This window comes from Hemitrygon akajei, chromosome 18 (assembly GCF_048418815.1).
Source record: "Hemitrygon akajei chromosome 18, sHemAka1.3, whole genome shotgun sequence".
Lineage (NCBI taxonomy): Eukaryota > Metazoa > Chordata > Chondrichthyes > Myliobatiformes > Dasyatidae > Hemitrygon > Hemitrygon akajei.
The window spans coordinates 23,813,752-23,824,640 of NC_133141.1; the positions used below are offsets into that span (position 1 = coordinate 23,813,752).

At 40.1% G+C, this 10,889-nt stretch overlaps 1 protein-coding gene across 2 annotated transcripts in view; it reads right to left on the reverse strand.

Moving 5' to 3' along the window:
• LOC140741200 (uncharacterized) overlaps positions 1 to 7,364 on the reverse strand; it is an 83,877-nt gene extending 76,513 nt beyond the window's left edge. The window contains exons 1-3 of one of the 2 annotated variants that reach the window (XM_073071096.1): positions 7,102 to 7,364; positions 2,523 to 2,542; positions 113 to 145 (exon numbers count right to left, since the gene is read on the reverse strand). In XM_073071096.1, the coding sequence (XP_072927197.1) occupies positions 113 to 145; positions 2,523 to 2,542; positions 7,102 to 7,195 (147 nt within the window). In that variant the 5' untranslated portion in view covers positions 7,196 to 7,364. Of the gene's footprint in view, positions 1 to 112; positions 146 to 2,522; positions 2,543 to 3,929; positions 4,216 to 7,101 lie in introns of those variants that run through there. The other variant, XM_073071095.1, reaches the window with a different exon arrangement.
• Positions 7,365 to 10,889: the final 3,525 nt, after the last annotated feature.

Below are 10,889 nucleotides of genomic sequence, written 5' to 3' on the forward strand. Positions count from 1 at the left end.
ACCGGTATTTCCTTCAGATTGAGTTAATGCAACAGCTAGTGTGGTAAAAGAGTGTAAATCAGAGAAATTAATAGAATTTTCAATAACACTTAAAAACATGCATTTAACTTACATCTTTGATGTCCCCTGGTTCACCCTTCTGTCCCTAAAAATAATTTAGGAAAATAGAAAAGATCTGAAATATTAGCGTAAAATGCCGGAAATACTCCAAAAAAAGGAGTGAATTTTTCAACCTGAAATGTTATTTCCTTTTCTCTCTCTCCCTGCATCTGCTGAATATTTTATTATTTTGTTTAATAAAGCTCATTTCATTGAGTTAGTGAGTATTTTAGTGCAGGATTTACATGTTCATGCATTGCACAATTTTCCATTTTAATCTATTTCCAGGAGCACATAATTTTTTGCATTAATTACACAATAGCTGGAACACATTACAGGTACTATGGCAGCTATTTTAAGAACAGGTGGCAGAAAAGAGTAGGGTCACTGAAGCTTTCTTCAGGGATTTTTGGAATGGGTATACCTCTTCCTTTTGAGAAATACATTGAGAGCAGTGTCAATAGTTGTATGTAAGACAAAAAACAACAGCAATTAGATTCAAGGCAATTCTACACAAGGTACTCTCTTGTGACTACACTAAGTTCAGGGCTATTATGGGCTCAGAATAGGGGAACTGACATTAATGAGGACTGTGTTAGAGAGTGTTATAAAAACAGCATCAATGACTGCACCTGAGCAAGGTCAAAAACGGTACTAGGAGCAATGTTATTGAAAGAGTTGAAACATTCAGGACCATGACCAATGGAAAGGGAAAATACACTTCAAAAAGACAAGGTCAATGACAATGGGCAGTAAAGGTGATTCATTTAACTCTCAACACAAATCAGTGTCTAAGGTTATTATAAGAAAATTGAGACTCCTCGGGGCAGAGTAAATGGTGCAATGCATGAAAAGCACAGGAACACTACTTAGGGCAGTGTCAACAGCCATATTCAGATCAATATTAGTAAAAAAAAGTCAAGATAGGGTAAGACTTTGAGGCAGGTTGAGATTATTGACAGTATTCAAGGCAGAGTTGGTGTCCATGGTCGGAGCAAGAGTATAATGTATACTTTGGGTAGGTCAGTGCATGTAGAAAGGGCAGGGGTAGTGAGTGTAGAGAAAACAGGGACAGGGAGTGTGGTCAGGGCAGGGGGACAAGTGTCATGAGGGCAAGGTCCGTGAATGTGGTCAGGGCAGGGTCAGTGGGTGTTTTCGAGACAGGATCAGTGAACATATTCAGGGCAGGATCATGAATGTAGTCAGGGCAGTATTGCTATTATCAAGAAATGGCACAGAACAGCACAGTGGAACTTGCTAGTAGAGCTCCTGGCTCACAGCTCCAGCGATCCAGGCTCCAGCCTGACCTCTGATACTGTGTGTGGACTTTGCTGTGACTATTTGGGCTTACTTCAGGTTCTCCGGTTTCCTCTCGTATCTTAAAGAGTGGTAGGTTAGTTGACCATTGTGAATTCGTCCTAGAGTTTAGGTGAGTGGTAGAGTCTGGTGTGGGGATGTTAATGGGGACATGGGAGTTTAAGTTACAGGAACAATTTGTGTGAGAATGAGCAATCTCTGTGAGCTGGTATGGACGATTGGCAGAATTACTTATGACAGTATCACTAATTTTACTCCTCGCGATGCCAATCATTTAATAATTGCAAGATCAATAGAAGTAGGAAATTATGCTAAAGACTGCATTCTGAGAAAAGTTTGTGGCCTTCCGTGGGTTAGGGCCGATAGCTGGAGTGCGCAAAAGATTGGTGACATTCCTCAGGCTAGGTTCAATCAATGTTAATGAGTTTACTCAGGTGTGGATCAGTAATTGCTTAAAGTATTGACTCAGTATTTGTACCCAGGCTTGTGCTAGGGACTTTTCTTGGCCCATTGTCAAGGACTGTTCTCAGGTAAGTGTAGGATGTTCTGCTGGAATTGTATTACACATGAATGTTCATTTGTTCAAAAAGTTGTTTGAAAAGCAATGAAATGAATTAATGAGCATCATTATATTGTACTAACTCCTGCAGCTGCTTTCTGATTCTGCTTCAAGACAATGTGATAGTCTGTCCTTTGCATTGCACTTCACCAGAGGCAAATATCAGTCAGCATTCCACCTATGCTCTTTCCAATTTTGTGCAATAAACTTGTTGCTCACCCTTCATACTAAGTAGCAATCACTATAAATTTGTCAATCAACAATGATTAATGTTCTTCTGCGCTGAACCAGATAAAGGATTTCATGTAGGATCCAAAGTGCAAATATATTCACTTCTATAGGTTCAGGTTGTGGTATCAATACTAAGGACTTTGTTCATTGAATCATTTGCTTTAGATCATATTTCTATATGCCTGGCCTGGGCAACTAAGCTGTGCTTTAGGGTGATGCAACAGAATGTTACTTTAATTCTACAGTTAAAATTCTCTCTTGTACATTTGATGTTTAAGTCAATCTAAACATGAGATTATTAATAGTGAGATCTTACCTTCATACGTTTTGTTGCCGCTGTGTATGATGGGGAAAGAAAAAAAATTAAATAGTATCTTCAATCAGAGCTCTTTTGATATTTACATGATGTGCCATTCACAGGCTGACAGGTGCTACACTAGCTAAATGGGAGGTATTTATAAAAACCCAGCCTTGTTTACCAGTAAAAGTGAGAAGCAATGCCATGCACAGAGGGTGTGTCCTAACATCTGAGGTATGACTGCCTATCCAAATAAGAAATATTTATCTCTGCAAACATCAGATCAATGTCTGTTTAGTATGCATAATTCAATGCAATAAAACAGCAAGCATAAATCAGAATGTCAAAATATCTGCTAGCAAAATGACCTGTTAAGTGCAAATTATCAAGTAATGATTATTCCTCGTGCAGAGTTTGTTTATTTAATAGGGGAAAAAGCTTCTAAAAGTCAGCATTTTTGGCAGAACAAGATTGCTTTGTTGACATTAAAGTTTGACTAGATGATAAGCACAAATAAGAATCTATCTTTAAACATTTGCAGCAAATAGTTCTTTACAAAAAAAGGTATAATCTGATTCAAAAGAATCTTATACTTCGCTTTTGCTTCTTTTATTCACAGGTGCAAGCAGTAAGGAATGTTTAGAGTTGTGCCTGAATTTGTCTTATTTGGTACAGGTGACCAACAGTAGGCAGCTCATCTGGGGGAAAGTGGAACAGCTGCACATTTGGCATTTATATAGAGATTTGTGATTTACACACACACACACACACACACACACATACATATATAGAAGCAAAGTCCCCAATTTTAAGCTTGTGGCCAATTGGACTTTACTGTGTAGAAGTTATGGAGTATTTTACAGCTACACGGATTGAATCACGGGAGTTGTTGGCGTTAATCTCAGGTTGCAGCTATTTGCATATTGACATGCTACAAGAATTAAGATCTGCATATTTATTCTGCTGAGTTCAGGCACTCTATATTTGGTGTTTTGGTAGTCACATTTCAGATATAGCTGCAATTTGATGGAATTGGCTTTGGAAAAAGTAAAGCAACAGTGTGACACTGATGGATCTGGCTTCCTTTGAAACAGCTTTTATTTGAGGACTGCGTTCTGTGGGTACACTTGGGGCACTGATAGACAGCAATTGGAGAAATTAGGTTAATTGCAAAATTATCGATTTCTAAATACCCTGTATTGATCAGGGATATCTTTCAAAACTCAGACTTTCTTGACCTTACTGCAGCAGTGAATAAAAACACAACAAAATAGAAAGTACAAGAAAAATACAGATTTCACCTTTTTGCCTAAAAACATAGCAGCCACTAATGAACAAATCTTGCCAGGGGGACCCTGGCAGTTGTGTCCATAAATGGGAAATTTACGGTAATTTATTTATGTAGGAATAAAATAAATAAATTACGATCGATAGGAGGAGCTCGGTCGTTCTGACAGACAGGGCAGCATTCTCCAAAAGGAATCTCAGGATTAACACAATCCTTAAGGTCTTCGCAGATTATCTCGTCGCAGAGGATAACCCCATTGTCACAGACACAGATACTACAAGGCTCGGGTTTCCACACATCTTTGTCAAAATATGTATGCCCGTCTTGAGTGCACTTCACTTGCACGTCTTCTGTAAGTGAATGACGGACGGAGAGGAGAAAAGATAAATAGAACACATAGTAAAACATTTACCAGTTTCTGCACACCTCTGTTGGATTTAAACATTTTATTTGTAAAACAACTTCTAGTTGAATGCTGATTATTTTGGAACAGAACAATATTTAAGACTATGGAAAGTCAACATAGTTAAAATATTTGAAGATACATAATAAATATCGTATATAAATGTCGTATTTGATGATAAATGATCTTAATTAGAATTTTAAAAAACTGAATTTATTGTCTAAATGTATACACAATTTAAATTCTCTCAATATGATAAAAATACTGCAGTATCAAGGAAGTGCGCACAATTACCACCAGATGGCCCCATTGAATTACTCTCCCCTATCCCCACAACACCTAACCCTAACAATCAAATCGCGGTGTAAAACGGGTTTTACAATTACGCTGTTGAAACCACTACATTTATTTCGATGTTCTAGTTACAAAGCTCGACTAATTGAAGTGCGATTGAGCAGTGTGTTTTTTATATATTGTGAATGAAGCTAAGAACGGGATTTTAGGCATATAAGAATATTAAACGTGGATATATGAATATGCAAAACGGTTTAAAATTAGTAACAATGCCTTTCAAGCCGTAATGCATCAATATTCGAAACATGTCAATGTAAAGTAGTAATTGCCGTCCAGGCATAACAGGGGTTCGCCTCTTAGTGTATCTCAATTAGTCGTTTTGAATTCGGTTCAGTCCATGTGTGAGCCCGCTAGACCCTCAGATTGAATGAATAGATTTCATTCTCAATTGACACAGAGTTGCCGAATCACAGTTTACTGTCGGGACCAGTTTAAATAAATAATAAGGAGACTGCAATCAATCCAACACACACACACTCACACAACTCCCAGTCTCTCCTAGGCAAACAACAGACACAAAAGCATCATTCATAACCTGCTCACATCCAGATTTTGTTTGCATTCCAATGCATAGCTTAAATGCAGTCCAACTACCAGAAACAAATAACTGAATTTATAGTACCTTACGTTCAAAGTATTTCCAAATATTTGCACTCAATATGAATATATATGAAAAATAATGAGCAACTTTAATGTATTGTCCATTTCCAAAACAGTGGAACCTTTTCTTGCACAAATTACAAGCTCACTTTCAGAAGGTTTGGTTTAGGGGCCCCGAAGTGTACCAAGGTGTGGTTAGTTTGCAATCTTTCACTCGGCAGGACTTTCTCTATATTACTGTTCACTAGCTCCGCTTTTCTGAAGTGTTCCTTGTATTCCTGGGCTGAAGAGACAGAAGTTTGGTAACTGACTGGTGTTTTCTCGCCACGCTATAATATAAAGAGCTTTTAAAAGAGGGGATAGTCTTTTATGTATTTCCAAATCCATCTGAACTGCAATTCTAATTAATTTTGAGAATCAAATTTACAAAGATTTGTTTTCTTTCTCTGCTTTCATATGAGCTCTACGTCTGCTTACAAATTGAAGCCTCTACTCTTACAACCAAAGATCAGACGCATTGCATCCTGCTCATCCTGGCCAGGTGTTTAAAACTTTCAGAGTTATCAGAGATAGATGTCTGGAGCCCTCGGGGCGCTGATTGGTTATAAAATGACAGTGACTGGCTTCGCCCGAAGTGCGAACCAACGGGGTAGAAAGACAGATCGTATCAAGTAGCATAGAAACCCGTCCTTTCTTGTTCATTTTTATTACAAAATACTGGACTTTTTACTGCTGTTGCTGAGTTTAGACAAAAGCATTTAACTTCAAAATACTTGTGGGATTCGTCTAAATTCTGCGATAGATACAGAATCAGGTTAAAGGAAGTAGCAAATGGAATAAAACATAAATTTATGACTTTAGCTACTATTCGTGGCTAAAATATTGGTGAATTGAGTTGAATTAAACAACTCTAATGTGATCTGATTTCCTTTCTCCGGAGGCTTATGTTACCGTGAATAGCAGTCTGTCAGAGTCTTGGGTAAGTTTGATCGATCCCGAGTCTGGGCCTCTCTGGAGGAGCCCCCCTCCCCGCCCCTTCACCCTCTCACCAGCCCTCTCCAGCCTAGCCAACTATCAATCTGCCTTAGAGTTTCTATCTATCCTAACGCCATCCCACCGTAAAAGTTTTTAACTTTCCCCTCGTTCGCCTCCACTGCCTGTGTTATGGGGTTGTCTGCCAAAACTTGACACAGGAGCCATTCCTTTCCCCTTCTCTCAGTCGAGATTTTTTTTTCATTGTCTTGATTTCAGCATCAGCAGCCTCGCTGGGGAATTCAAACAATTCCTCCCAAGATGAAATACTCGCCCAGATCCTCGCATGCTCAAAATAGTTTAAGGACGTTTCAACGTATTTTCTTTTCCAAGTGTTCAATTTATTTTATCCATCTAATACATCCTGCTGAATTTGTATTCCAACCCACTGCTTGCTCCTAACCGAAAGTGACAGAAGTTGCAAGTTGAAGATTAAAAACATCATTTTTGAATATCGATGAACGTGAGTGTGTGTATGTGTGTGTGTGTGTGTGGGGGGGGGGGGGGGGTCCTGATCGTCAGTTCTATCTAGTAATTACTGATGCAAATCATTCCACTCTAGATTGATTCACACTTTGACACTGCTCCTGACTCTCAGAATCCACTCTCATCCCAGCCTCATTCACTTCAGCGAGAGAGGAAAAAAAACATTCAACCCTTTCTTTTAACTTCACAAAGTGTCAAGATTTCACATCGGTACCACATCTCAAGGAAATTAATAATTCTCACAGAGGGCTTCCCCTTTGTATTTAAAGCTCCGCAAACGTTTTAAATATAAAGCTAAATTATCTCAATAGTTATCTTCTCACTCTGAATATCTAACTGAAAAAGTTTTTCCCCAAAACCAACCATGCTTTTACTTTATATGAATTCTCCGATACATGCAAAACTGTCATTTTTTTAAGAATAAAAATACTTACTGCGTGCTCTGGGTTCACATTTGACAACAGATAATAGAATGGCTTGCGTTGCTGCAAGCAGCACTAACGTTCGGGAGTCCACAAACCTGAACATATCTAAATATTAGACATGCAGAGTTGTTATGTGGATGGAGAGGAGAGGAGTCCCACGATTACCGAGCCGTCATAAAGTCAATCTTGAACGGGTGAAAAAGGGTATCCAGTACCGGGCCCCAGCAGAAACTCAGCGCTCTCTGCTCTGGGCCGGGTACCGCAGTTTTAAGTGCGCTCACTCTTCAATGACTGCGTATATCCCCACTGTTTGTGAATTCGACCCACCCCTTGCCCCCCAGCCGAGCTGTAACCCGAGACTCTCCAATCCTTTGCTTGCTCTCCCCATTCACCAAGGCCCCTCCTTCCAGCCAAGCCAGCAGCCCCCTAAATAGTTTGTTTTACTAACTTACTAAAAAACCTTGGGTGAACTTTAGCATTTTGCTAAAAAATATTTATGGTTAAGTCAATTATAACGCATGCCTCTTTAAACAAAATGTTCATTTTGAATTAGTCTAGGAGAAACAGGCGTTTTGTTGTATACCTCGTGCAGTTTTATGAAGGCTTTTCGAGAGTGGATTGCAGGAACTTGTGTTTCGAAGTTTAAGAGTTCCTTAGTCTCTCTGATTTCTACCTATCCCGGGGTGAGATATGGCTAAAGCGGTCACAAACTCAAGGCTTCTTAAGAAATGGAGACGATTTACAATCGCAAACTTTGACCGATTCTAATCAAAGATTTGCGTCAGTAAGAAAGTTTCTCAAATGCTTTCTCTTTTCCCGTTTCAGTTCTCGGGGCTTTAGGAAGCTTCACCTTCAGAACATTTTTTTTGCAACATTGCGGCGCAAGCTCAGACTAGAACAGGAATCTATTGCTGTGAATAACGTTACTTTGTGTTTGTAAATTCCGTTCGAATCTGAAGTTACGGTACTTTAGAAGACCTGCCAGGATCTAAAGATAACGTTTCTTTATGTTTCGTTTCTAGATGGGGGACATGTAGATAATATAACGCCTTTCTGGCTAACATCGGTTACTTTAAATCGAGTCTTTTTAAAGCGTCGCATAATCGACTCTTCACTCATTCACTATTTTGAATAGGAGAAATGTGAGTATTTGTAGAGCACAGTTCATTCTCGCAGTTTATTACTTGGAAAGAATCACGACGTATTTGATACTTTATTCACCTGTCGCAACATTGGGTTTCAAATACAGGGGAATGAATGTATGAAGTGTATTCAATGATAGGATTCTGGCACACGCGGAGACCCCGATTTTAAAATGATCCCACCGCTTTTAGTTGCTCCTGTGCGGTCCGAAGTGCTGCCGGTTGGACGTAGGAGCCCCGATACAATGTATAGAAATGGGCTAGTTAATTGGCCAATGTTAACGAACACATTAAGTCACATATCGTTGATGCTGGGAGCACAGTAAACGTTCAATTCCCTACGGTGACGGAAATACTGGGGCAACGGTGTGCATGAATTGACGCTGGGGTTTAGTTGCGGATGTCTTCAATCCAGACATCAATGTCCGCTTTTCTTTGTTTCGTCGTTCGCGTCACATTGTAAGTGTTGTTCCCAAGATTCTACCCCTCCTCCCCCCCACAATTTGCGCCAGTTCTCCAATCTCAGCCTAATAGACCTTCTCCAACCAACTTTAGCTTTTGTCTGTCGCCACACTTGACAATTGAAACTGTTTGTTTTAACGCATTTTTTAGACGAAAATGAACGGAGTGTAACATTTGGAAATGATTTTTTTTTGCTGCCGGAACCCTCCCCCAATAAACTTCTTCCTGTGGATTTTCTTGGGGGGGGGGGGGGCTGTTGGAAGGCTGCTTCCATAAAGAACAGCTACTTGATGAATGAACGTTACAGAAAGTCTAACCAATGGGAATAAAAAGAACGAAACCATACCCTAAGGTGATTGGTCCAGGTGTTAAAGAGGGCGGGGAACCGTTGTCACGTGATGCAGGCAGCACAATGGAAAAGCCAGCCAGCGCAAAGGATAAAGAGAAAACTACCCGTTCTATGGAGGGTGGTATGTCTATAAGATGCAGCAGGCTGGATAAACGGGCAAGGCAAATTTTCAGAACAGAAGACTGAAGATAAATCTGAAACACAAGAGCATATGGGGTATATTTTTTTCCAGACAAGCCAAGAAATTTGCTGCCTGATAGGGGACACGAGAGTGCAGATGCTGGAATCTGGAGGAAACACAAACTGCTGGAGAAACTCAGTAAGCTCGGCAGCATCTGTGGAGGCAAAGGGATGGCGTTACCTGATACACTGAGTTCCTCCAGCAGTTTGAAACTTACTGTCTATTCTTCTTTTTAGACAGAGCCTCAGGATCAGGGATGATTTGTTTCCCCTCCGGCTCTGTGGGATCTGAGGTGGATAGAGAGGCCCATGTGGTAACCACAGATTCTTCCACAGACGGAGCAGGAGATGGATAAAGGAGAGGGTGGGTTTGCATGGACTTGACTTTCTCAATTTAACCAAATGTGCCTCCACATTGAATGGGCCTGAGGTTCCCAGGAGTCAGTGAAGATGTTGCATTTCTTTTTCTATGTCCCCACTGATAATTTCCTCCCATGACAGAGTTTAGAATAGAGTGTCTGTTTCAGCGGCAAGCAAACTGTCGGAAGAACTCAGCAGGTCAAGCATCATCTGTGGAGGGAAATGGACAGTCAACATTCTTGGTTGAAATGCTTCATCTGGACAGATGTCGATTGTCCATTTCCCCTCACGCATGCTGAGTTTCTTCAGCAATTTGCTGCTCCTGGTTCCAGCATCTGTGGGCGTTTGTGTCAGTTTCGGGAGTCTGATGTCATACAGGAGAAGAACATGACCAACTCAATGATGGTAATTAGGACCTCAGTCTGGCCTAGCAGAGGGCACTGTGTATTCAAAGGGTTTTGTGGAGACTGCATTATTGGTAGTTTTCCAGGGCTTTAGGTAATCCTGGTCTCAGAAAAGCAGGGTTCACTGCTGTCCAACAGTCTGTGAGTTCTGTTTCAGGACTTGATCTTGAAATATCCTTTTATACAAAGATTGTGCTGACACATTAGACGGAAGTGTGTACTTCCATAAAATTATGAGTTCAATGCTGTGATTTCTTGAGTTGTACTTTGCTGACCACTGAGAATTCTGGGAGGCAGAATTATTTTTAATATGGCAAGCCAGCTGATTCTGGCCTTGCACAGATCCCATTGAGTGATGTACTCAGATCTGGACAGAGCCTAACACTTCAGAGTCTGGCCTTTTAGGAATGAAGTTAAGACAGATTTCTGTCAGGCAAGGGTTGAAGAAGTTTGAAATTCTCTTCCACAGATTGATACAAAGTAAATTATTAATCTTAAGCCTGAAATTGATAGATTTTCATTAACCAGAAGTATTAAGAGATATGGGATAAAAAGCAGGCACATAGGATGAAGTTCCAGATTTGCTATAATCACAGTGAATGGTTAAATAACTTTGAGGAGCTTCTACCCCAGAGCTGTGGCCTCCATCACACCACTCCCACAGAACAATGACTGAAACTGTGAGCACACACAAGGACTCAAATACTTGGACTAACAGCACTTTGTGCATTACTGTGATATTCTGGTGCTGCTGCAACTTATTTTATGCCACTTATCTATTTAATACTGTTTTTCTATTACTGTCTTGTTTTTATCTACCGCTTTATTTAATTGCCTGAGAGGAAGCCAAACAGAGTTTCATTGTATCTATGTATAATGACAATAAGGATCATTCATTCA